This window comes from Urocitellus parryii, chromosome 6, assembly GCF_045843805.1.
Source record: "Urocitellus parryii isolate mUroPar1 chromosome 6, mUroPar1.hap1, whole genome shotgun sequence".
NCBI classification, from domain to species: domain Eukaryota; kingdom Metazoa; phylum Chordata; class Mammalia; order Rodentia; family Sciuridae; genus Urocitellus; species Urocitellus parryii.
In genome coordinates, this window is record NC_135536.1 from 95325039 (window position 1) to 95351649 (window position 26611).

Consider the following 26611-nt stretch of genomic DNA (forward strand, 5'->3'; position numbering starts at 1 on the left):
GGCCTGGTATCTTATATTTAGTTTTAGGGCTCTTATTGAGATTCAAAAGTTGCAACTAATAGCTTTCACTCAAGTCTTTGAGGGAGAAGCAAAGGTGGGTTCTATGTCCGCTCAACTAAGTAAACTTTTAAGAGATTTTTATCACTGTGGAAGCCTAATCCTAGGAGACCAAGAATGCTATTCTCTATTGTTCTTGAGGAAAGTCTCCAACCTGGTAGGACTGGTTCCTCATAATGAAAACAAGAGCTGAAACACTGGCTTGCAAAAGCTTGCCTTACTCAGATTAAGTTGCTTTTGTGATAGCAATTGACTATTCTCCCCTGATGGACCCAGGGAAATCCCAAGTTGTGTCAAGGCATTAATACATTCAGAAGAGAGGCAGCCTTAACAGTGCTATTTACAGGAGGAACAACTGAATAATTGATCCCAGCAGCTGTTTAATCAGGGACTTAAGGTTAAAGAGGCTTTTCTTATTTCCTGGAATGCTCTCATTCCTCTGGACACTTTATCCTTCTCTTTTATTTTCATTTTTCTACTCCCCCCCACTCCTTTCTTTCGTATAGGTGGGAATCATTGGTGCAGATCCACAAATATTTCCAATCTTTTAGTGTCCCTGCACTTAGTAGGATCGTACTTCTCTAGCCTCTCCGAAGTTGGACGAGGCTCCTCAGTTGACAGTGACATCACGATGGGACTGATCATTCCTATCTCCTTTTCCTTGCAATTGGGAAGCTGTCCTGAGCCCAGGTGACTGATGACAGAGCCGAGTCCCAGCCAATGTGCTAGAACGTTTGGCTAAAGCAAAAAATACGGAGATGCTGAGAATATCTGTTAACACAGAATGACCTGGCCCATCTTGACTGAGATGGAAACCATCAAAGGGAAGAAGAAACACAGCATGGAGTCTAGGAGCGTGGGCTTTGAAAGTCGGACAGGCCTGGGTTTGAATCTCAGCTTTGCATGGACTAGCTGTGAAACCCAGGGCAAATAACTACAGATCTCAAAGCCCCGGTTTCCTCACCTGTAATATAGATATAAAAATGTATCTGTCTCCTAAGGTTATCATGAGGATCCAATAAGGTGATAACATGTGCCGTGTTAAGCACGGTGATTGGCATATCGAAAGGACTCAGCAGGTGGTAGTTATTACATTGGAGTGACAATGTTGTTCTTCCTGCTTGTCTTCAGTTCCACCTGCCTTAGTTTGGGAAGCTGATGAATCAGCCTCAACTACTTTGAGGGGACCTCAATAAGAGCACTCTGTATAGAAGTGGGATAGTGCTATGATGCAAGGGACCATATAGGAGGGACTCCAGGTCAGCCTCGGGGGACAGGGAAGATTTTTCAGAAGGCATGCTGAGTGAGGAAGAGCAAGCAAGAGGTTGGAAGAGGAATTCCCCTGCAATGAATCTAGCATGTGCAAGAATAAGGGCAAGGATAAGGGGCGCTTCAAAAATTCCAAACACTTTAATACACATGAAGTCTAGAGATATGTCTGGGCATATTGGCGGGTGTTACACTACATTAATTATCCAGGAAGCCATCTGCCCACACAGTTCATTGAGCTCATGGAAGGCAGAAGCTGAGTCTCATTTATCCTTACAGTCTTAGAGTCCAGTACAGTTTGTGGCACATAGTAGGCTTTCAATTAAGGTTTGCTGAATGTCTGAGTATTATAACCAAATTTCATGCAACCCTGGCTTAAGTGTGATGCCAATTTCTCCTCATTCTTCCGTGAGATTCTGAACTACACTGCCACCCAGCCCACTTCTCAGACCCAAATAAATAAAAGCTAAAAATATAGCCTCAGTCATGAATCATAAATGAGATGGAAAAGCAGTGACTCACAGAAGTTAATATGCTCCCCAGGAGAGTCTTGCTGGATGTCCTTTGCTCTGAAAGGTTAGGCAAAAAGCCAGCAACTCTATTGCGTAGATAGCCAATGCAATTCTCAGACCCTACATTGGGAGCCCATCTGGTGTTCTAAGGCTTCCAGGAAGAGATGCCAAGGTGCAGCAGCCCTGCATCTCATCACAGAGCTGCAGAGGTGTGGGCCCAGACACTTTTGAATAAGGGTGCTATAGGTGTACACTAGAGCTAATGGAGTAGAGCCCTGTCCATAGTCTCAATGGCCCAACATATCCACCATCTTATTGGTTGTAGCCTTAATATGGTTTCTGCTATATTTCCTTGTAGCCAAGGAAATGCCACAACTTAGGGAATCACTCCCATGGCTTAGAGAATGACCTACTGATTATATTTTGTAACCTTGTCTAATTAAGTAGGGGATATAATCTAACCTACTAATGGTAATGTGTGTATTACCTATAATGGTAATGTCCATTTTAAGTGAATTATGACAACCCATAATTCACTTAAAATGGAATCTTTTTTATATAACCTTATATCTCAATTCTGCATGGACTCCAAAAATAGAAAATTATACCCTACACCCCCCAAATCACACACTTCTAACTCAGCCTTGAGTGCCTAGGATCTAGAGTATCTGACTGAATTAAATACTTACTGAAGGAATTTTGCACACTCACAAATGAGAGCATCTGCAAGTACTTATGCAAGATAGACAAATGATAGAAGCTTCATCAAACTCTGTCTTCCATTCCCCTTCCTACCCCAAGGTGTCTACACCCTTCTCTCTTTAAAAAAGGCTCAAATACCCTTAAGATTTTGCTCCTGCCCCTCCTTGTCGTATTAAACCCTGCTTTGAGTAAACAATCTGAAATCTTGGATAGCAGTATATATAAATAAATTACTATTAAGACCTGAAGTTACATTTAATTAAGCTTTATTGAAAAGGGCAAATTGGAAAAAGTCAAAATATTTGTCACCATTTGCCATGTTTAGTCAAACATCATATCTCCAGGGGGAGTGTCAGTACAATGGTGGCTCCAATCTTCCCAGTCATCTAGGATTTCACCATGACCTGTGTGTGGTCAATGACTGGAGGCCATGGTGGCCAAAGAACTCATTCACATACCATTTTCCCTCCAAGTCCCAGAACTCAACTCCTACACAATGGTCAGTGTTCATTATGGTGAAACTGTGCCTTGCATTAGTCAGTCTCCCACATGATGATAAACTGCTGAATGATGCCATACTAGTTTCCAGCTTTTATGATTTCTCTCAAAAAGAAGCAGCCAACAATATGCCTTTGCAGAATTACAGCCCAATTGTGAAGTCATCTGTCACTACATTTCTTTTTACATGAAACACAAGAACATTCTGTAATTCAAGTCAGGGAATTCTAACTCCTGATATGACTTTAGAGAATACTAAAGCTTGAAAGGATCTTAGAAATCATTCATTCCAACTCCTCTACTTTTCATAGATGAAAAGAAATAAATGATATCACTCAGCATTTAAAGGGTAGGCAGAGTAGAGTCTACTAAAGACACAAAGCGAAAGCCAGAAAAGTACAAGAACCAGAAGGGCACAATATGGCAGAGAAGTCAAAGGCACTAGAGCTCCTGGAGGAAGAGGCTGGTAGCTGAATGTCGGGCGGTGCAGATGGCCAATAGGACAAGGGCCTGGAAAACATCCCCTGGAATCTAGCAACCGTTGGCTTTCTCTGTTGGCTTTAGTGAAGTAATAACAGGAGAGGAGTAAAGGAAGAAGCCAGACAGAAGGAGATTTAGAAGTTGATATACAGGCAAGGAAGCAAGCCAGTGGGTATAGTGCTTTTGCTTTGTTTTTGTTTTGAGGAATTTATATGTTAACAAAAGAGGAAATTCAAGCTAAGGAGAGAAGTAATTTTAAGACTGGAACAGACTTGAGCATGTTTGTGTGTTTAAAAGGTTGAAAATAACAGGAGGGAGGAGAAATATTGGTGAGTTCACAGTCTCTGGGGGAGGTAGGAGTGGAAATAGCCATGAGATATGTAAGACCTGATTCAAATAAATTGTGTTAATAATGAGTCAGATTCTCCCAAATGCCCACATCAAGAAACTTTCAAAGTGAAAAATAACATTTTCTCTTCATATAAGTGGTTACCTTTGGAGTAAAAGGACTCCAAATCCACTCTCTTAGCGAATTTTCAGGATATAATACAATAGCATGAGGTGGATTGCTAGTAGTATTTATTATGACATTAAGTAATAGCTTTCTAGAAGAATCTATAGTTTAACATAAGGAACTTAAAAAGATAAGAATGCTCACACAAGACTCTAGGGATAGGGAGAGGATAGGGAGTTACAGCTAATAATGAGGAGTCTGTTTCAGGTTTGACATTCTCATGGAAGTCAAGCAGCTTCCTTCCCTGCCCAGCTATCAACGGCACTCTGAACCACCCACGATTGCCCTGGCTACCCACGACCAATGGCATTCATGAGTATAACAAGGGAACAAAGAAGAGCAAGTAACACTGTCCTGGCTCCAAGCCAGCCATTCCCATCATACCTTAAGGGGGTTTATTCCGAGAATCACTTCCTTTAACATTCTTCTGAAATCTCATATCTTCCAGAAAATCCTGTGATTCTCCCACTGAAGAACTGAGATGGACAATTCAATCATCTTCCAACAATCTTTTTTTTGGGGGGGGGCATTTGCAGTAAGAGGACCCAAAATCCACTCCCTTAGCAAATTTTCAGTATATAATACAATCTTGTTAGCTTTAGTTCTCACGCAGGTTATTAGATCTGTAGACCTATTCATCCTACTTAACTGCAAGTTTATACCCCTTCACATACACCCCCTGATTTCCTTGCCTTCTCCACCACTGTATTTGCCACTACTATATATTCCATTTTTTTAAAGGTTCCACATGTGAGATCATACAATTTGTTTCTTTCTGTGCCTGCATATTTTACTTAACATAATGTCCTCCAGGCTCATCCATGTTGTTACAATAGGTAGAATCTCCTTTTTAAGGCTGAATAATATTCTATTGCATATATGTGTGTGCATATACATATATCTATAATATAATTTCTTTACCCATTCTTCCATCTGTGGATACTTCAGTTGTTTATATATCTTGGGCTACTTTAAATAACGCTATAATGAACATAGAAATACAGATCTCTATGAGGTACTGATTTTATTTCCTTTGGGCGCATACACAGAAGAAGGACTGCTGGATCATATAGTAGCTCTTTTTATAATCTTTTGAAGAACCCCTAAAATGCTTGTGCCAAATTACATCACTACCAACAACATACAAGGTTCCCTTTTCTTCAAACTCTTGCCAACACTTGTTACCTCTTGCCTTTTGGATAACAGCCATTCTAACAGGTGTGAGGTGTTATCTCATTGTGGATTGGGTTTTCATTTCCCTGATGACTAGTGATGTTGATGTCTATATGCCTTTCGCTATTCTTATGTCTTCTCTGGGAAACTGTCTCTTCACATTTTCAACTATCTAAGCCTACAAACTTTGAAATGGTCCTGGGATGGGCCCTTGAGTAGCTCTACACAGCAGTGTGTGCAGTGTATAACACTGCGATAACTTTCCTTTGCCTCATCCATCTTACACCATGAGCTGTAAGGAGCCAAGACAGAGATTCTGGGTTTCCTTCCAATATCTTTCCCCCTTATTCCTTTTCTCCTTACTAACAGAACCTCCAATGTACCTAGCTTTAAAACTACCCTTTTCTAGCTTCCCTTGAAGCCAGAAGACCAATGAGTTGTAAGAGGATGACGTTGGGTAAGACTTCAGGGAAAACTATTGAAAACAGGATTTACTCAGCCACGAGGTATAACATTTTGTCCTTGTCTTTTATTCTTCCCGCTGCCTGGAAGACAAACATGGGGAAGGTGCTCCAGCAGCCATATTGCAATCTAGAGTGAGCCTGAGGATGTAAGCCATGCATTAAGGATGGCAAAACGGAAAAAAGGAAGGAGTCAGGGTTACTGATGACTGGATAACCATGCACCCCTGATCCATGCAACTATGGACTTTTTTTTTTCACCAAGCAAAAAGGCAAACTTCTGCCTTGTTTAAACTCCAGTTATTTGATTTAAACTTCATAGTTGAACTTTTATGATGCCCTAATCCAAAATAATAAGGGGGATTTTTAACCTGTGCTTTGCAGATGACAGTCACCACTTCTGGACATCTCTGCATTTCCTTTCCTACCAAAGGAGAGCTTAATTACACAGACTTTCCTATGTGTCAGCAGAAGTAACAGTTGAATCCCGATTATCTGAAATTAGAGGCTTTATATGATAAAATCTTAACTGAAAATCCTAGACCTAACAATGCCAAATGTCCTAAGCATGCTAGAAAACACAAAAAAGTAATCATCCAAAACACTACCCAGTCCACACTAACGCTTCTGCTTGTGTTTTCCTAGCAAAACACCTTAGCCCTTAACTCAGAACCCATTTACTCTTTTTGTGGTGCTGGGAATTGAACCCAGGGCCTGGTGCATGCTAGCTAAGTGCTATACCACTGAGCTTCATCCCCAGACTCCCATTTACTTCTGATGTAGATAACAATTTTAACAGTTTTTTTTTTTTTTTTTTTTTACTCTAGAGCTCAGAAGCCCAGGTTGAAATGCTGGGTCCTCCAGGAGACAGACTCACTGTCAAAAGCAAAAAGTGACAGCTGATTAAACAGAAGAAATCTGAAAACTTTTCAAAAGCAGATATTTAAACTCAAAAAGCTCAGTCCTTTGGGGGACCCAAAGTTCAGGGGCAACAAATCCATTCCACACCTGAAGACTTGCCTAGACCTGATACAGCACCATGACTGTCAGCACAAAGGTTTTACTTCCACCAGAAAAAGAAAAAAAAAAAAAAAAAGGAAATTAAATTTCAGTCAGTATCCACTCCTAGGTATATGCCTAAGGAAGTTAGGAGCACATGTGCTTATGAAAACTGATACATGAGGGGCTGGAGTTGTGGCTCAGTGGTAGAGTGCTTGCCTAGCATGTGTGAGGCACTGGGTTCAATTCTCAGCACCACATATAAGTAAATAAATAAAAAATAAAGGTCCATCGACAATGTGAAAAAAAAACATTATACATGAAATGCTCATTGCAGTATTATTCACAGTTGCTAAAAAGTGGAAATAACCCAAAGGTTCATCAATTGATGAATGAATAAATAAACAAAATATGGTACATCCATACAATGGCATATTATAGAGCAATTTTTTAAAATATTTATTCTTTGGTTGGACACAATAGTTTTATTTTGTTTATTTTTATGTGGTGCTGAGAATCGAACCCAGGGCCTTGAACGTGCTAGGCAAGCGCTCTACCGCTGAGCCACAATCCCAGCCCATATTCACCATTTTTTTAAAATGAAGTACTGATACATACTACAAGAATGTCCCTGGTTGGGCATGGTAGCACACATCTGTAATCCCAGCAGCTCAGGAGGCTGAGACAGGAGGATAGTGAGTTCAAAGCCAGCCTCAGCAACTTAACAAGGCCCTAAGCAACTCAGCAAGACTATGTCTCTAAATAAAATATAAAAGAGAGCTGGGGATGTTGCTCAGTGGTTAAGCACCCCTGGATTCAATCACTGGTACTGAGAGAGAGAGAGAGAGAGAGAGAGAGAGAGAGAGAGAGAGAAAAGAATGAACCTTAGTATAATCCCAGCAATTTGGGAGGCTGAGGCAGGATCATGAGTTGAAGACCAGCCTCAGCAACTTAGGGTGACCCTGTCTCAATATAAAAAATTAAAAGCACCTCTGGGTTCAATCCCCAGTACTGTAAACTTTTTTTTTAACAAAAGTAAAGAATGAGCCTTAAAAACTTGCTCAGTGAAAACAGCCAGACATAAGAAAACTACATTTTCTATAATTCCATTTACATGGAATATCTAGAGGAGGCGAATCCACAGGGATGGAAAGTAGATTAGCGGCTGTTGGGGAAGGGAACAAGGATGACTGTTAATGGTATGGGACTTCTTTTGGAATAAGGAAATTTCCTCCAAATAGAGAGTGGTAATGATCATACAACTCTATGAATATATTTAAAAAACAGAATTGTATATTTAAATGGTGAATTTCAGGGTATAAGAATTATCTCTATAAAAATATAAGCCACAGACATAGAAAAAATATGGCATTTTCCCTCATTTTTTTTTCATTTAGTATCAATCATCTATGACAAGAAAGAAGCACATTGTCGTCATCACATAGAGGTTTCCATGTAAGATATTTTAAGTTTTTAAGGACCATCTTCTAGCCAGGCACCGTGGCACATGCCTATAATCCCACTGACTTGGGAGGCTGAGGCAGGAGAATTGAAAGTTCAGAGCCAGCCTCAGCAACTTAGCAAGGCCCCAAGCAACTCAGCAAGAGGCTGTCTCAAAATAAAACATAAAAATCAGCATACTATAGTGACACAGCCACACCAATGTTCATAGCAGCTCAATTTACAATAACTAAACTGTGGAAGCCACCTAGATGCCCTTCAATAGATGAATGGATAAATAAACTGTGGTATATATACACAATGGAATATGACTCAGCATTAAAAGAAAATAAAATTATGGTATTTGCAAGTAAAGAGATAAAGTTGGAGAATATCATGCTAAGCGAAGTAAGCCAATCCCCAAAAACCAAAGGCGAAATGTTCTTTCTGATAAGTGGAGGCTGATCCATAATGGGGAGAGGGGAGGCATGGGAAAAAATGGAGGAACTTTGATTGGATAAAGGGGAGTGAGGGTAGGGGGGGTGCAAGGGGACAAGAAAGATGGTGGAATGAGATGGACATCATTACCCTAGGTACAATGACTGCACATATGGTGTGACGCTACATTGTGTATAACCATAGAAATGTAAAGTTGTGCTGCTGTTGTGTACAATGAATCAAAATGCATTCTGCTGTCATATATACCTAATTTAAATAAATTAATTAATTTTTTTAAAAAAAAGGTCCTGGGATGTGGCTCAGCGGTTAACATCTCCTTGATTCAGTCCCTGGTAACCCAAACAAACAAACAGCAAAAAAGGTTGCCTTTAAAAGGAGAATCTTCAATTACCTGAAAAACCCACTGACTGCCTGGCAATGTCAAGAAAGTGAGCCTTCTGCTGCCTGGACTCCTGCTGTGAGCGCTGGTAGCATTTTATTCAGAAGAAACAGCCTCCTCTTAAACAGCTGGGTGGTGACTCACATTTCTGTTCTTTCACTCCCCAGAGTGGCTCAGTGTGTGTAGGAAGCATTACCTCATTATCAGGTGGGCCACCTAGGACCTTTCTGGAAAGAAACTGTCAGGATTTAACTCATAAATAAATACATCACCTATGAGTATGCATACTATCACTCCCGGCTAGGGCTCAGGGGCCTCCCAGAGCTATGCCCACATCTTCCCTTACCCTTCCTCAAACTTCTTCCCCTTCTTCCTCCTCTTCCTCGCTCTATCCATAGGTGTCAGCCTCAAGTTAGGCAAGTTAGACTTCAAAAATGAGTCTTGCATTTTTCTGAAGGGAGATTTGGAAATCCACCACACATTCTAAAGTGGAACCTCTTTCCATTTGTTTCATGTTGGTAATTTCACTGCATGGCTCTCTCCCTCCTCTCCACTCACTGAGGAGTACATTCAGAACATTCCCTCCCCAAACTCTCCTATCATGGAACTAGGCACAATTATATGGTACCAGCAGTCTTGTCTGTCTTTTTGCAAAACTCTGTAACTTACTGCTGCTTGTCATAAGAGATAAAGAAATTAAGATTTGGAGTTGAATAAGGGTTTCTTTGTTTTTGAGTGAACCGCTTATAGCTATTTCAGATGGGTTAACATAGTTTTAAAAACTGACCTCTGTATTTGAAGGGTTGAGAAGAGGTCATTGATATAACATAGGTCCTGAGAGTCCAGCATTGTGTTGACAGGTATTAAGTGGTGGCTCCCATGAGCTTTCTGTGATGGATATGCTGGGAAAATCTGAGGTTGGGGGGTGCATAGAGGTAACTTGAAAAGTCTTTGACATTTATTTCCAATGTTTGGAACTTCTAAGATATCAGAAACACTTTTTAAGTACCTCTTAATTTGGCCAGAAAATGTATCTTTAACATCCTTTCAGAAACCAAACAAATCAGCCTCCCATCAGGGTCCTCTAGCACTTCTGGGTCTCTAGAGGAACAGCTAGAAGTGTGGTCCATTTTAAGACACTGCATTACCACCGTGGGGTCAGCAGAGGAAAAACATGGTGAACCCCAGCACACAGAATTATCTCCCTGTGTTCACAGCTCTGTTTGTGTGTATATGTAAATATGCATTGCACAGGGGAAATAGTGTGAAAGAATATTAAACAAACTGTTACCAGTTTCAATTACCCTAGAGAATGAACTTTCACTTACTTCCCTTTGTGCTGTCTAAATTGTCCCCCAAATCAGCATGTATTACCTTTGACATTTCAGAGAACACAATAATGAAAAACTTATCTTAGACAAAAACAACTAGAAAAGTCATCACTTGTTATTCTAGTGATGAATATTTAAATATTTAAATAGAATTATTTAAATATTTAAATAGAACTGACTCTTCTATTTAAAAAAAAAATATATCCAAATGAGAGAAAAACCTCCTTCACCAAGAACCTGGAAGCCTTTGAGTCCCTAGAAAATTAGGGTAAATAAGAACTAAAATACAACCATTTTGTTGGGTCAGTTGTCTTGGTTTTGGGGAAATAGAGATGTAAAACCACACTGGGTTTTGGTAGAGTGGATTTCTAATATTTAATGTCATCACACCTGAGAAGGACATGGATTTCCTCTGAATGGCCAACAAATTACATGTCCCTTTGTAGCAAAGTTTACTACAATTTCTTTAGTTTTCACAAAACACTACAGAGATGAAAAGGGTATCCCAGAAGATGCAAGTTATTTTTAAGAAAAACAAAACCCAAAGCTCTTCACTTAGTCTTAGTGGTAAAAATATTAAGAGTGGAGGGAACTCAAAACTGACGTGTTTGGGGTCTTCTTTATAAAGGGGAAAGCTCTAGATGAGTTTCTAAGTTTTAACCTCTATACCAAGAGATACAGTTGCTGATTTGGTTTCACCTCTGGAGCTGGGTCTTGCCTGGAATTCTGCGTGGGCTCTCAGGGTGTCTGTTGTATTCCTAGCAGGGTTGTTTTCTAGGATGCCCTGAGACACTCTCTTGGTATCATTTTTCCTGAATAGAAACAATTTTGAGAGCAAGTGCAACAGTATTCATTAAATGCTATCTACTCATCCTTGGTAAGATGTTGTCAGGTTTAGTGGGGAAAAAAATCTAATGTAAAATGTGTTCAAGGATTAAAGCCATGCAACCAAGCAGGTGTATGTGATGATGAAAATCAGAAATGCACTGTGTGACATATCAACACATCATGTTGCTGGATTGTTAACCAGTAGGCCACCAGTGTGTCCACACCTGCTATGATAATTTGAACTGTGGGCTTTCCAAGAATCTGGCTGCTGAAAATCATTGCTGCTGAAATCACATAATCTAAGGAGATATTAAACACACTGATAAAACATGAATGAGAAGTTTGTTTAAAAGGTAATTAATTGAAAATAAGTCAAAAGCTTTGGAAAGTTTTATGAAGGCTAATTATTTTTGAAAATACATTAAGTTAGAAGTAGATACACCTACTCTAAAACACATGATTTAAAAAGTAAAATTGGGCAGGCACATGGTGCACACTTGTCATCCCAAGGGCTCAGAGGAGGCTGAGTCAGGAGGATCACAAGTTCAAGGTCAGCCTTAGCAACTTACAAGACATTCAATAATTCAAATAAAAATAAAAAGAGCTGAGGGTGATAGAGCACCCCTGTATTCAATCACAGTACCACCAACAAAATTAAAAAGGAAAGAAAGAAAAGAAACTGGTCTTCACTGAGAACTGAGATTGCTCTGAAGATGTCTCCAAGACATCTTCCACTTTAAAGATACTGAAATGAGGAATGCAGATAAGGTACTGTGGGTAGAATTTATGCCCAAGTTGAAAAGGAAAAAGAATCATTGTGTATAAAATTCAGATAAAGGCCCCTTGACCTTACAAAACAAAAGCACACTTAGGCAAATTTTAACTTAAGTGTTAAAATTATATATGTAATTTTTATATCCTATAATAACAAGCCTCAATAGTAACAGAGAAGAGGACTTCTAATACATAGTATTAAGATACACCATTCTCATATGAAAAATTGTTCTCTGTATGTGTAATATGAATTGTAATGCATTCTACTGTCATACATAACAAATTAGAATTTTTTTAAAAAAGATACATCACTCTCAAAAATTTTTACCACTCTTAAGAATCACCTGAAATCTCTCATTTTAATAGGACAGTTGTCAGATACTGTCAGCTAAAGAAGCTTGGTCTACAAAGTACACATCAGGCCAGATGTTCTCCGATCTCTGCCTGCCTGCTGGTCATCTCTCTCATCTGGATGATTCTGCCACCTTGATCTCAAATTGTTCAAAATGGAACCCTTGGTTGTCCCACTCAGCTGCTTCTCCTCCTGGGTCCCCATGTCTTCCACTGGCTCCCCCTCCCTATCCTAAGCCAGCTACCTCAAATCCTCAGGCATACTGGGTGAACTCCACCCTTTCTTTCTTTGTGCCCCTTATAAAACTGTTCTTCCATAATACCTCTACCACTCTCTCTTTACCTCATTCCCTCCCCCAAGACCCTAATATAGACCCTTTTTTTCACCTTCATCATTGTACTCACCCTAATGAGCTTCCACACCTCCAGTGACTTCAATCTCATGCCTCTGCCCCAATGTCTGAACTCCTCAGTTTGATAGTTAGCTCAAATCAAAATATTATTATCCACCAGTCTTTCCCAAGCAGCCTTTACTCTGGCCAAATGAAAAGTGACGTTCTCTCTTGTGTACGACTTACATTTCCTTATCTACTTCCTGCCCATCTGAAAACCCCTTTGTTTACACATTCAATCCAGTCCCTAGAGACCATCTCAAAGGCCCAGAAAGGCTTTCCTGACCACCCAGCTAGAAGTCCCTTCTACTTCTCTGATGCTGATGTATCTATCTTCTCTGGGCATATATTGTTTTCTCTCTTGTATTATGATTATTCATCTTCTGGTTTCTAATGAAAGCTACAACAGCAGTTTCCCAGCATATTTCACTCAACACTAGTTCCTTAAGAAGCTGATGGAACAAGTTTAGAAGCACTGCATATTATAGTCCCTACCTAAGAAGCCACCGTGAGGATGGAGGAAAATGGAGGAGAACGTCAAAAGGTGGAATTAACAGGACTTGACAACAGAAGCTGTGTGGGATAAGAAGAGTGAGGGGTTTGGGATGGGTCTGGCACCCCTGTCTTGCCTTCCAACCCCTTCCTCCCTGAACAGTCAGAATGTTTTCCTTTGGCACTCTGGTGCCATTTATTATAACCTGACATATTACAGTAATTTGGTGGACAGCTTTGCTCTTCTTTACTGTTGTAACATCCTCATGCAAGAATTGTCTTATTCCCATGACATAGTGGAAAGAGCACTGGTGTGAGAGTCAGGAAGTCTGGACTTCAGTCCTTACTGTACTGCCGATGAGTGCTACGACCTTGGAGAGCTGAACTTATCTTAAAACAGAAAGGTGTAGTATAATGGACAGATGAGTTCTGAGACCCACCTTTAAAAAACAATGTTAAGAGAGGAGATGTGGAGCAATAATGTTTTTAGAATCTAGAATTCATAGTAGGTTAAAATATTTAATCTTGAATTATGCATTTCACCATTTCATATAAATTATTATCTAAAGACATGGTGGAGGAGGGTCTGATTTCTGGAACTGTCTTCACAGTACATAGTCTTTCTCCTCGAGTCTCTGGCTTCATAGTATGTGTTCCCCTGTAACTAGAAGTTTCCAAACCCAAGATGGCTCTGTTCTTAAAATTTACTTGTTAGTTGTTAAAATTCTTACTGCTGAAATGAGCTACCAATAATGGTGTAATGCCACAATTGGGATGCCAGCTAGCCTATAGATGCCATGTAGCCCAGAGTGCACCTGAGTTGAAGTAGAATCTGCTGCTCATGGATGTCTTGAGCTGCAGGTGACTCAGCAACTTCAGGGTCCTTTGCCCCACTCCCACCCCCATTGCTTAAGATCCTGAGGGGATGCCAAGAGGAGTATGGTGGGGTGGAAACTCAGGTGGCAAAGTATAAACTTTAGAAAATCTATGCATTTAAAAGAGGACATAATTTCATATGAATTCCAGATTCTTAGAAAAGATTGGTGGATAATAATATTGAGATTTGAGCTAAATATCAAACCGAGGAGTTCAGACATTGGGGAAGAGACATAAGAAAGAAGTAACTGGAAATGTGGAAGCCCATTAAGGGTGACTACAATGATGAAGGTGAAAGGGTCTATATTAGGGTCTTGGTGGAGGGAATGAGGTAAAGAAAATTAGAAGTTGCTTAATTTATATTTATAGAAATTATTGGTTGGTTGCTTATTTTTCCTGATCCTGATCCACATCCCACGTTTATGCAATTCATCCAACTGACATGGGGTCTCTCAGCCTCAGCACTATTGACATGTTTGTTGGGCCTCCTGAGTCTTTGTTATGGGGTCTTCCTTGTGTGTTGTAAGATGTTCAGCTGCATCCTTGCCTCTTACCACTACTGGCTAGTAGTACCCCTCTCCTGTCCCAGTTATGACACCCCAAAATGTCTCCAGGCATTGCCAAATGACCCAACTGGCAAAATGATCCCCACTTGGGAACCATTGCACTAGCTGTGTTTAGCAGTTACCCAAATTTTCTGTGCATCAGAATTGCATAAATAGCTTATAAAAATACAAATGTCTGGGCCCAAGCCTCAACTACTATGATCCCATAAGTCCAGGATGGAGGCTAGAAATTTATATATTTAATGATCATTTTTAACTGACATAGGTGCTCCTCAGCAAACTTGGAAAATACTACAAAGAAGAGTCTGTGAAGTAGATAAGCATCTTTTCAAAATGCAAATGTTTCACTCTGCTGTATGGAGGAAACAGGAGAGCTGACCATGGATGTCAGCAGGCAACTTTAGAAAGGAAAGCAGGCCTTTCCTACTGACCATGGAGAAGGCTTAGGGAAGAAGGCTCTACCAGAGTGTCATGGCTGGCCAGGAGAAGATATGCCAAAGGGACTTGGGGAATGGCCAAAGTCAAATTTGGCCTTTCATAATTTTTTTTTCCTTTTTAATTTTTTTTTCTGTGCCCCAAAGCACTCCTAGACCACATCCATTCTTCTCCCCCCACCTGGAAGCTATTATGACACAAGTTCTGTGCTTAGCTTGATCCTCTCTCTAACCATAAGAGAAAGCTTATCAAGTCTTATCATTATTTCTCTGGGAAATTTCATTTTTGAAATTTTTGCCCCACAAATTATAGATAGTCTGTACTAATCCTGGAGTACTCCTACTCTGAAAAACTCTGCAACATTGTTAGGATAGTAAAAAGGCACTCTCAGCTGAGAGTGTCTCACCCACTCTCCAGGTCTCACCCAGCGCCCCCCTCCCAGTACTCTTTGTCCTTTTGCATAAAAGAAAGGAGCCAGAGTATGTTCACCTAAGAAGACATTCTCAGCTTCTCTACCAGGTAGTCTGAATTGGAAAGTGAAAGACAAAGGATTAGAAATTTCTTCACATTCCCATGCCCAGGTAGGTATGAAAACCTAGCCACCCTGGGGGCAGACAGCTGGTGTGAGTAAGCAAAGCTTGGTAGAAGGGGTGAGAGAGCAGCCTTGACTCAAGAGTGTGTGTGCATCATCTAGATCATTCTCCACAGTTGGTTCAGTCCCATCCATGTGGTTACATAATATTGGCTTTAGAGTAATATGAAAATGGAAGTAACCTGGGCAAGGTGGTGCACACCTATAAATCAAATACCAACAACGCAGGAGGGTGAGGCAGAAGGATCTCAAGTTCAAGGTCGGCCTCAGCAATTTAGGAATTTGTAGGAATTTAGTTTATTTTTCCATTAGCATTACCTCCTGATCCACATCCCAGGTTTATGCAATTCATCCAACTGAAAAGGGGTTTCAGCCTCAGCACTATTGACATGTTGGGCCTCCTGAGTCTTTGTTATGGGGTCTTCCCTGTGTGTTGTAAGATGTTCAGCTGCATCCTTGCCTCTAACCACTAATGGCCAGTAGTACCCTTCTCCTGTCCCAGTTATGACACTCCAAAATGTCTCCAGGCATTGCCAAATGTCCCAAGTTAGTGCATTGTTTCACAAGTGGGCTTTCACACCTCCAGTTACTTCATTCTCATGCTTCTGCTCCAATGTCTGAATTCCACAGTTAAATATTTAGCTCAAATCTCAAGAGACCCTAAACTACTTAGGGAGACCCTGTCTCAAAATAAAAAGTGAAAAGGACTATGGATGTAGTTCAGTAGTGAAGCATCCCTGAACTTAATCCCCAGTGAAGAGGAGGAGGAGGAGGAGGAGGAAGAGGAGGAAGAGGAGGAGGAGAAGGAGGAGAAGGAAGAGGAGGAGGAGGAGGAGGAGGAGAAGGAGGAGGAGGAGGAGGGGGGAGAGGGAGGAAAAGGAGGAGGAGGAGGGGGGAGAGGGAGGAAAAGGAGGAGGAGGGGGCAGAGGGAGGAAAAGGAGGAGGAGGAAAGAAAGAAAGAAAGAAAGAAAGAAAAAGAAAGAAAGAAAGAAAGAAAGAAAGAAAGAAAGAAAGAAAGAAAGAAAGAAAGAAAGGAAGGAAACAGAAGTGAAAAGAAGCCATATTGGAGAAATGTCCCCCAGAGGGTTATAGAAGATGAATGAAATAGGCCAGTCCATGCATAATTGTACAAGTCCTAGTCCAACATGGACACATACCACCCTCAGGAACTTCCTTAAATACAATGGAAAATTGTCAAAGCCAGTGCTCTAAGGGCTCTGCAATAGTTTGGATATGGTCTTAGTGTGTATTCCAAAGGCTGGTAGGTAGAAAGCTTGGTCCCAGTGTGGCAGTGTTGGGAGGTGGTGGAACTTTTAAGAAATAGGACCTAATGGGAGGTAAGTAGGTCATTAAGGACGTGCCCTTAGAAGGCATTAATGTAGCTCTCACAGAGTCCCAGTTGGTTCCCACAAGAGTGAGTTGCTATAAAAGACAGCCTGGACCTTGACTCTTTCAAGCTTCCTGTCTCCATGTGATCTCGCCCTCTCCCATGCACTCACACAGTGATGCCATCCACCATGTTATGATTCAGCCAAGTGACCCTCACTAGAGACCAAATAGATGGGGCTGCCCAATCTTGGACTTTCAGCTTCTGAAATTGTGAGCTTAAAAACCTCTTTTCTTTATACATTACCCAGCATCAGATGTTTTCTAATAGCAATGGAAAATAGTAGCTCCTTGCCACTCTCCCATTCTTTCTTATATCTTCTCACTACTATTTTAAGACAATTTTCCTATTAGAAAAAAAGTTTGAATTTTGGTTTTATTAAAGCATGTCCAGCATTTTAACCAAATAGAGAACAATTGGAATAGCACATTGAATGGAAAAAAAATAAGCATGATAGGAGTAGAAAATAGAGTGCTATAAACTTTCTGGGCTCTACCACTAACGAGACGTATGGTTTGGGGCAAGTCACTAAACAGTTTGGAGCTGACTGTAAAGTGAAGCATTTGGACTCACTGATATCTGAAACTCTCTTTTGCTCTGGTGTCAAGGTGTATGGAAGGACTAGACAGATCAAGGGACATGGAAAGTTCTTAAAAAAAGAAAATACAGGTCAAACATGCCAGGATTTTCCTAAGATTGTTCTAGTAGAATCTACTTCGTAAACACCCCACAAAGAAACAGGGAGGGAAATGCAATACCCTCAAGCCAAGTTGTCTGTTTAGCTGGAATTATTTCCACCTACTCTCACCACCTCCCACTAAATCACCAATCACATAGAAAAGCAGGAAGTTGGCAGGGGCAGAAAGCCACCTTCCTTAGCTGTGAGCATCTGAGTGACACTGCCTGGCCCTGCTGTGTGTACACCATGGGACTGTCTCTCCAGGGGTCTCCTGGAGTTACAAGCCTTCCTCTTTCAAGATTAGAATTACCAGGTTGCCTGTCTGGCAGGGCCTTTTTCTCTAAGCACTTTTGCCCAGAGAGACCAGGGAAGGGTTAACTCCTGCTGCTCCTGCAGTCCTTCTGGTAGACCAACACATGAGATGAGAGATGCCATGCTCCCATAATCCCTGCCACCATCGCTCCCCTCTTCCATCCCTGGCCTCCCCTAGACTAGCCCACCTTCCACCACTCCCTGGAGTCCCACACTTGGGTGTTGTTCCACAATCTGACTCCTCTCCACGCACCTCTAAAATCTACCACCTTTATCCATGCCATTAGAACACATCCCTTCCTGGCTTAACAGTGAAGCCAGCTCAGTGTTTCTCAAAGAGTAACTGAAGGACATTCTTTATCCTCTCTGTTCACAAGATGATGCTAAAAATTATTTCTTCCAGAGACGTCTTTCTAACAAAAAAAAAAAAAAAGTCCTAATAGTAAGAGATTTCAGACATGTGGAAAAGAAGACTTGGAACCTCAAGAGAATAAACAGCATTTTATTCAGTCTTCTTATTTCAAGTATGTGAAGATGAAACCCCAGAGAGGTGAAGTGACTCACCCAAGGTCACACAGCCAGTCAGCATCATGCTTTAACCCAGCCTGTCTAACTTCTAGACCTACACTTTCCTGTGGAAAAGATATTTGAGGTAGACATAACATTTTAGTTTGGTGAACTACATCTAGTCTTGAAATTAGAATACTGACAATACAAGATTATTGGTTCAGAAATAAGATACAACACTAGACAGAACAAGGTGATTTGTCAGAGTAAATGTGATATTCACAAAGGAAGGTAAGAAAATCTCTCAAGACAAATTCGCATTTACACACAAAGCTGATGAACACAAGGATACCTATGTAAGCAAACACATTGCAATAAATGTTTTGGGGGACTGTTATGTGTTGAACTAAAACCCCCAGGAAAAATATGTTCAGATCTTAACCTCCCCAGAATCTGTGAATGTGACCTCATTTGGAAATTGGTTTTTGCAGATGTAATCAAGTTAAAATGGAGTCAAGTTTGACTAGGATGGGCTCAAATCCAATGACTAGTGTTCTTATAAGAAGAGAGAAACTTGGTCATGGACACACAGGCAGAATGCTATGTGAAGACAAGGAAGAGGATGAAGTGATACATCTACAAGCTAGGAAACAGCAAGAACTGCTGACAACCACCAGAAGTTGGAAGAGGTGAGGAAGGATTCCTCCCCTAGAGCCTCAGAGACAGCATGGCCCTGCTGATACCTTGCCTTGGGACTTCTCGCCTCCAGAACTGTGAGAAAATAAATTTCTGTTGTTGCAAGCTGCCCAGTTTGTGATACTTGTTATAGCAGCAATAGCAAACTAATACAGTCTGGGGAAAATGGTTGGGTAGAAGTGAAGAGTATAGAATCGTGCAAATAAATGCCAAGTTCTATGGGCTGGTTCTGTATCAAAGCTGTCCTGCCTAGTATGGTTCTCCATCTACACTATTTCATTCATGAACTTCCAGTCTTGCTCAAAGGTAGGTGAAATGCAGGAAGAAGACCACAGGAGTCAAACCTGGATAGGAATCCACAGTCTACTGCTTACTGGTTGTAATGTATATGCAAACTCCAAACCCTTGGGGTGTCAGTGTCCTGACCTGGAGAATACAGTCTTCTTCAGAACATTGTTGTGAGAACCTCTGAGGTTACTTGGAGAAGCTCTGTCAGAGTCAGTTTCTTTGCTTCTGCTTTATTTAGTCTTTGAAGCAGGTTCAGGGTTGGAGTGTGGTGGGAAAAGGAACTAAACATTTTAAACACCTCTCATGTGAAGAAAGGAGTCTTGGAGTCATTAAACACTCATGCTAGGAGACACTTTGAAGAACACAGAGGGAAATTCTCTCATTTTAGAGTGAGAGTGCTGATCACATTATGTATTTTCTACACTTACTGCAGATTATGTTGGGCACCTTGGAGACCTTTAAGTGAGTGACTGTTGATGACTGAAGTGCCTTGGGAAGACCTCATTAAGAAACAATACTTACTTTTATGATGAGAAGGAAAGTCACCATTTGACACCACTTAATGGACTTCAGCCAACTCACTACTTTGCCCAAACCAGGGCCTGACTGTCTCATTCCTGGCTTGGTATCTCTCAGACAATGGTTTGCCAGGACGTCTTTCCAGAGAGACTTCAGGGGGTTCAAAGTCTAAGCTTAAAAATGAAAGTTACTCAGGTTGCAGGTGCCTATCTGTTGAGGATGCCCTGAGCCTGCTCCCTCTGCAGGTGGGAGGTGCTTAGGATTCATGGTGCTTCTTAACTGTATTACTAATTTTATGTCATAATACCAATGGAAGTCCTTTTCTAAAAAGACATTTAACCCAATGTCAATGCTAACTTAGAGTAGATGAAAAGTAAAGTCTCTATTGTAAAGAGAAAAAATGCAAGAAAACGAAAAGAAACTATAACAGTACCGGTTTTATACCCAGAAGGAATATCTGCCTTCTTCATTCAGGTGCTACCTGTTTCACTTACCCTGCATCATTGCTCTCTGTAGAACTCACTGCTCTCTGAAACATTGACTTGCTTGTTTTATTAGGCCCCAACTCCATGCACTAGAATGAAAGTTCCATTAGGGCTCACACCTGGTCCGGTTTGCTCACGGATGCCCAGAACAAAAACTAGAATAGTTCTTACCACATAATTGTTTCACAGTCCATACTTGTTGAATAAATGAGCGATGAGTTGGCAAATAAGTTTCGGCAGGGAGGGGAGCAGTTACAGGTCATGGATATAGACTAGACTATGAGGCAGATTTTGCCTACAAAATTCCGCCGCCCCCCCTCCCCGCCCAGTCCACTAGCCATTAAGAATGTGACTTCTGGATCCAAAGACGTCATCATTAAGCAAGCACTGACTTAAATCTTCCTATGTGCTTTTTCCTGCAGATGAGTTACATGGATCACATTTGTGGTTCACTTGGTATGATATTTTTTCACTGTATATTAATAGGTTGGCATTGCAGCTTTTAAAAAGAGGCTCATGTCTCAAAAGGATTCTTAGGACAAGAACATCCATCAGGATGAGAACCTGTGGGAAAGAGCACCAAGAATGATACACAGGAGACTTAGGTTCCAAATCTCAATCTGCTTTGGACTCAACGTGTGGCCTTAAAAATTACTTCTTTAGGGTACAGTTTCCTCATAGAGGCACTGATTTTGATAAGTTGATGAATAGGATCCTTCTAAATTGTAAAGTTAAGATTGTATAAAAATTCAAGTAAGCTCTTCCATGTATTGTGACTTTGTAAGAGAGGTAGTAACTGGAGTCACATCACAGCTATTGGCATTATCTAGTGTGCATTTGGGTCATGGGGTCAGCACTTTTCCTGGGGTCAGTTATCACTGCCATGAAAAGACAGCTGGTGACCTCATTAAAAACCTAAAATGCCAGCTAGATCACTTCCCAGGGAAAATAGAGATTGCATAGCAACTATTCCACATTTAAAACTGTACAGGTGTGTGGGTGTGGGGAGGTGGCAGGAGGTACAAGAGAGAAGGGAAGGTGAAGCAGAGGGCAGAGGATCTGCAGGCCACAGAAGGACAGATGCAGACAGCATGGGTTAAGAGAGTCACTTGTTTTCCTACGAGGATTTGGCACGCACTGAAGCTTGACAAATGAACTTTCAGTAGACACATTAAAGTGTTTCCAATATGGGCCACTCACTGTGCTGGAAGGCAAGAACTGAGTGCTCCATACATTTATCTTTCAGGTTGCAGGTGCCCATCTGTTGAGGATGCCCTGAGCCTGCTCCCTCTACAACCCTTCCGGAATTTATTATTTGGCCTTCCTCAAGATCCCCTCTTGTCTGTCTGTGATCCAGTTATTGCAGTAGCTCTCAAATCAATACCTTCAGATCAAAACTCTCATCTTAGTGCCAGTCTTATTCTGTTCTCTACCTACATATTAGCACCACTAGATAATATTATTTTAATGTTATCTTTCAAAAGCACACTTAGCACAAATCCCCCTCCCTAATTCATTCCTTTTCTTTCTTTGGCATTGCTAATGTCATTCCAAGACTTAAATTTGAAAGTAATTTTTCACTCTTCACAATAATCATCCTCAGTGTTCACAAACAAAAGCAATAACAAGATTTCTCACTGGCCTTCCAGCCGAAAATTTTTCCCTGCTTCAATTCATGTCCAATAAATCAATAGTCTGATCTTTTAAAACTACTGCCATCAAGTCATGATTTGCCTACAGACCAGAGAGGGTTCTTGTTCACCATTCAGAGTGTTTACAACCCTCTCATTTGGCATTGGAGAGCTTTGGACAACTGCCCCTCATCCCTAAACTATGCAGGATCTATACTTGTCTTTATTCATGTTTGTTTGAGCACTGTGATACCAGCCACTCTCTTTATCACCCACTATCTCCACTTTCCAGCATCCTCCTTTCTCTTCAAGGAAGCCCTGTATAGCCCTATGGAGGGTCCCCTGCCACCACCACAATGTCTTTGCTCCTATTCTTGCACCTCCACGAATCTCCTCTAGATATGATATTTTTTCCAAGATGCACCTTCCCTTGAAGGTTTACCACATGAATGAATCCAGATCACAAGCACCTTTCCCTTTTTCTGAATTCCTTCAGCATTATCACACTAGATATCCATAGGTAAGCATTGTTCTCTTATTATTTTACAAGTGTTCATTGGGATCTGAGCTTTAAAAGGGCAAGGGGCCAGATCTTGACTGGGCAAGGACAGATGCAAGGCTAGTGAGAGCCTTGATTTTGCACGTAGCCCATGGACAAGGCCTACTTGCTGCAGTGTAGGCAATAAATATGCACCGAGGAGCTAAGACCTCCTCCTAGCACAAGGGTTGAAGACTCGGCCATATTTTGAGAAGTGTTTGTTAAATGTTGAATTAATTTTTTCAGAACTAATTCAAGCTCCCTTATATACCACATGCTCCTCTCTAACAGAAATTTCTATTGGATTCATCCAAAATACAACAGCCATTATAATCTAGCAAGTCTCAATCACTATTCAGATTTGAAACCCTCGACTCTTTTTGCCACAATGTTAGGTCCAATGGAGACAAGAAGGTGCCACCTCAGCTGTCTGTATCAAAAGTTGTCCCTACACAAGCAACTATCTACAAGTTAGCACCAGTTCATGCCCTTGAACCAAAGGTTGTCTTTATGACTCTGGTACATGCCAGATATTTATTGGAAAATGTGTAAAGCCAGCTCCCCTCTCCCTTGGCCCAGTTACACAATGTCTTGTTCAAATCTAGAACCCAGGCAGGTAATGTGCAGCCCCTTGCAGAAATCAGGGAAAATGTCTATTTCCCCCAGAGTCCTCAGGAGTGCAGAGAGGGAAATGGACTTACCCTCACGCAGAAGTTCATGCCCATCCCCAACAGGGGCTGCAGAAAGTGTCTGTCCTGCCTGCTTTTTGGGGTTGGTTCTCCAGGACCAGGAAGTGGGCAAGCATCAGGGCTTAAGGAGGTCACTCTGTGTCCCAACAGGTCCGGCTGCCTTGCAGGTGCAGACCCGATTTTATTCAGACTGCTTTCAGGGGATGCCGGGCTACTGGGATCCGGATCCTGGCTTTCCTGGAGCTTCAGCCGGGGCACCTCTTTGGTACCCAGACAAAAGTTTTTCAGACTCAATAAAGTGGCAGGGTTGGCCAGCTTCATACTGGCCATGCGGGGGATCAAGGTGCACAGTGGGGTGGGGCTCTCCTGGGTCGGCAAGGTGGCATCTTCAGCGGGCAGGTGAGGTGCCAGACCAGGGTGGGGTGGCTGCGGCGAGCCCTTGTTCCCGACAGAGACTCCAGGACTGCCTTCATCCAAAGACGTGATGGACTCGTTCCGAAAGCGGCTATACTTGGCCCTGTGCAGCATCCCGGGGTGCCCAAAGAGTCCTACATACAGCACAAGTCCTGCCAGGCTGTCCTGGCCGCGTTCTCGCATAGCCTTGGCAGTGCTGAAACAGGATATTGTAGCATAAATCGCTTCGTTGTCTGGCAGATAACCGGTATGGACATCAAATGCCTCAACGCCCCGTGCAATTCGCAAATCGCGTAGCAGCCACTTCTCTAATTCTGCTCTAACCCTTGCCCGCCTCGGCTCCGGACGCTTAAGGATGACAGCCCAGGGGGAAACGCCTCCCCATCTCTGATTTCAGTCCCTCCCTGACCGAGGCAGGGGCCCGGTGCTCTCGCCTCGGATTCCTTGCTGGGAAATCCTGCACCCAGGCTACCAGCGACAGGGATCCCTCACCGCCAACTCTTCTGCACAGAACCCAGTAGAACACTGGCCAGCCGGTCCAGCTGCATCTCTAGCCTTGCAGGAATCTAGCAGAAATATGTAGCACGCACCCCCCGCCCTTCCCCCAGCCTCCCCTTCTGCTCACAGGAACTTTCAAACCTGCTCCCACAGGGCGGGGCGATGACTGGCCTATTAACCCTTTATCTGTTCCAGTGATTGTTCATTTAAAGAGGAAAAATATAATGTATATATGAGTCAAAGGCCCTTCTGTCTGGGTTCTTTGATTCTGATGGCTGCCCTCTCTTGGAAGATCTGGTCTTGCATCCCATTCTGGGCCACAAGCCAGGAGTACTAGCGACAGGAGCTGCTCCGCATTGTTTCACTGACTCCCGATCCCTCCATTCTCCCCCACCCCACCCCGCCTTGTTCCTCAGATTCCCTCCCAGCCTGCCCACCCTGGTTCAGAGCTTCCCTCCCTCCCGGACTCTCGGAGCTTCTTTCAGGAGCCCATTCGCAGCAGAAGGCTGAGATGTGCAGAATGATAAGCAGAGTGTTGAAATTTTTATGAATGAACTTTGCCGAATGAATTTCTCTCCGTGTGTGCAAGCTAATAAATCTGTGAATGAAGCTGAGAATAGCTGTAATTGACTGATGGTCTCAGGGGTGCTTGGTTTTTATCCAATCAGACAGCAGCTCGATGACTCATGCACCATAAATACACTAAACTAGTAGCCGGGAGAAATAGATGTGGGGGTGTATATTTTATTTTGTGCTGTCTGATGAATGAATGGGTTAAAAGGAAAGGCAGTCTTTACTATAGAATATCAGAAAGCTGGTAACAGCAGGTTAAAAGATCTATTTTCTTTCTTGTTGAGATGGCTGGGGAGAGCCAAGCACAAAAGATAAAGATTAGATACATTGCCCCCGGATATTAGGGCATATGGTACACAAACAACTCCTGTGGGAAACCAGTGATGCATTTTTCTTAGAAACATAGTTCCTTTTTTTTAAATATTGATTGCTGGTTCCATCTTCCCTCCGGTGCAGCTTCCTGAACCTATCAAATGTATTTGAAGACATGATGATAACTGCAAGAGGCTTAGCATACAGGAAGCCAGAACCGGAGCTGGGCAGAAGAAATGCAGGTTCTTTCAGGAACAGAGAAGAGGAAAGTGCTGAGACACTGGGCTGAGGGCGGGGAGGGGATGAAAATCACCTGGTGGAAGAGATAAGAAAATGGCTAAACCTTGCATTTCTCCGTGGATCAAGGCTCTGGTATCTGAAATTGTTCATTAATTCAAAAATTAAAGCAAACTAGTAACTCAGGGAACCAGGGATGTGCCTTGATGTCTCACTGACCACAGGCTGCACTCGGCTCATGGGTATTCACGACTTTAATAGACTGAGCTCACCAGGAATGCAAACACAGGTATGGAATTAAATGATTGCTGGTGACCCCTTGGGAAAGGCATCCTCTTGGGCTTCTTACTTCCTGGAAAGAATAACTCTTTTTGCATCCTGTCTGCTGCTAAGTGTCCTCCCCCCACCTCCACCCCAATCCTCCCAAACGCCTTCAGCATCTTTGTGAATCTTCCTTTCAATCCTTGCTGACCTTCATCCATCCCCAAACCTCCTCCTGGCAAAGCTGAGGGTAGAGGTAAATAAGTCATATCCCTGGGGCTTAGGAAATAGGCTCTATAAGATTGTTATCTCTTATTCCTCCCTGTTCCTTTTTGTCTTTTCCTTCTCTGCCTTGTCCTACCCTAGGCTCCTTCCTCGCTGCCACTAGTGACTATCTCATGAGGTACTGCCTTGAGAAAGTTACTTTACCTCTCTGTGCCTGGATGTCCTCATCTGTTAGGAGCAGCTATCTAATGGAGATGTTAGGAGGGATTATGAGACAATCCTAATCCCTGAGAAGTCTTGGCACAGTGCTCCAGAGAAAGGCTGCCTCACTTAGGTACATGATGGAGAGAGAGTATTTTTAAAAGACTACTGGAACCAGGCTCCTCCCTCTAACATTGGTACTCTTAACCCTATATCATCCTAAGCAATTAAAGAGCACCAAATTGGGGAAGACAAGAAAGCCAACATTGTCCAAAGAAACATTTTCCTAAAAATCATATGGGCCTGAGAACATTGGCCAGAGGGCTGCTGGTTGTGAATCCTCATGGAGGACTTTGTCTTTGTAGGACTCATTGACTTCCAGAGCCCAAACCAACCTCCATTCTTCAGAAGGAATTCTGGGAGAGCTGTGACTGGAACCAGAACAGTAAGAAAGCAGGCAGGTCACTGCCCAGGAACCCTGGAGACCTTGACTCTCCTAGGTACCTCAGCCATAGCTGCTCATGAAAGTGAAAGAGCTCAGATCTGCATCTGAGCAGTGGGGTAAGCCTCCAGGCAGCC

General features: G+C 42.1%; 1 protein-coding gene across 1 annotated transcript in view; it reads right to left on the reverse strand.

Moving 5' to 3' along the window:
• Shc4 (SHC adaptor protein 4) overlaps positions 1 to 23908 on the reverse strand; it is a 123970-nt gene extending 100062 nt beyond the window's left edge. The window contains exon 1 of the mRNA XM_026390639.2: positions 23324 to 23908. Coding sequence (XP_026246424.1) covers positions 23324 to 23908 — 585 coding nt within the window. The remainder of the gene's footprint in view (positions 1 to 23323) is intronic.
• Between the last annotated feature and the right edge of the window lie 2703 nt (positions 23909 to 26611).